The sequence below is a fragment of the Malaclemys terrapin genome, chromosome 21 (assembly GCF_027887155.1).
Source record: "Malaclemys terrapin pileata isolate rMalTer1 chromosome 21, rMalTer1.hap1, whole genome shotgun sequence".
NCBI classification, from domain to species: Eukaryota; Metazoa; Chordata; order Testudines; family Emydidae; genus Malaclemys; species Malaclemys terrapin.
The window spans coordinates 2,571,277-2,572,332 of record NC_071525.1 but is presented as its reverse complement, the minus strand read 5'-3'; the positions used below and the strand labels follow the sequence as shown (position 1 = coordinate 2,572,332).

Here is a 1,056-nt window from a genome sequence, read left to right as displayed (position 1 = left end):
AGGCAAATCCACTGACCCTCTGTGCTTTTAATATTGTTTCCTAGGGAAAATAACCACTCACTGCACCTGTGTGTTGTGCAGCTTTATGGTTGCATGAAGCAGTGAAAAGGTAACTTCTCATAAAACTGCTTGGAATTATTTTATTTCATTTTCGTTTCTGAAGCCTAAAGGGGATTGGATGCAAAGGAATAGAAGGATATGTGGCCTTCAACAAAACTCATCTATCTACCTAGCCCCCATTACTCTAAAACTCAATGCCTGAATCTCTTTTTCCACTATTAGTTGTGTCTTACGTTTTCCTCCTTCCTGTGTTTTTTAGGATTCCCTTCATCACAGAAGATGTCTTACTGCCCACCACAGGACTGTATTCCCGATATATGCCCAAGCCCATATATTGACGTCCGCAACGTGCCGTGTATCTCATCATGTGGAGATTCGACTGCAGTGGTCTATGCGCCACCAGTTGTTGTGAACTTCCCAGGACCAACTATGGCTACTTGTCCTCAAGACAGCTTCGTAGGAACCTCCTTACCAAATATGCCAATTAGAGCTGGGGGCTCATATGGTTCCGGTGGAGGTTTCAGTGGCTCAGTCAGTTCCAGGGGTAGTTATGGTGCTGGTTTTGGGGGAGGTTACGGTGGTGGTTTTGGAGGAGGTTACGGTGGTGGTCATGGGGGAGGTTACGGTGGTGGTTTCGGGGGTGGACTCAGGTGTGGTTATGGAGGCTCATATGGCTATGGGGGCCCATGCGGTTATGGCAGGAGGTCACAACGTGGCATTACTGTTTTGGGGGGAGGATATTCTGGGTCCGGCTATGGAAATTGTGGGCCATGTTAAACCCAGACGAATGATCCATGGAATGAGAAACAATCAGGAAATGACAAGATAGAAATTCGTCGCTGAGCTAATGGACAATGATGCTTACAAATCCACTTGAAATCTGTGTGGGCTGTGGTTGTTCATCACCTCTATAAAACAGGTCTATCTACATCTTCCCTTGTTACATAATACCCAAAGCTTAAGATATAATTGTTTTGCAGGTTAATCTTATCCTCC

At 45.5% G+C, this 1,056-nt stretch overlaps 1 protein-coding gene across 1 annotated transcript; it reads left to right on the top strand.

The window, feature by feature from the left end:
- Positions 1 to 339: 339 nt before the first annotated feature.
- On the top strand, positions 340 to 837 carry LOC128827521 (scale keratin-like). The gene has a single exon (XM_054011441.1). The coding sequence runs from the start codon at positions 340 to 342 to the stop codon at positions 835 to 837; it is 498 nt and encodes a 165-aa protein (XP_053867416.1).
- The last annotated feature ends 219 nt before the right edge of the window (positions 838 to 1,056 follow it).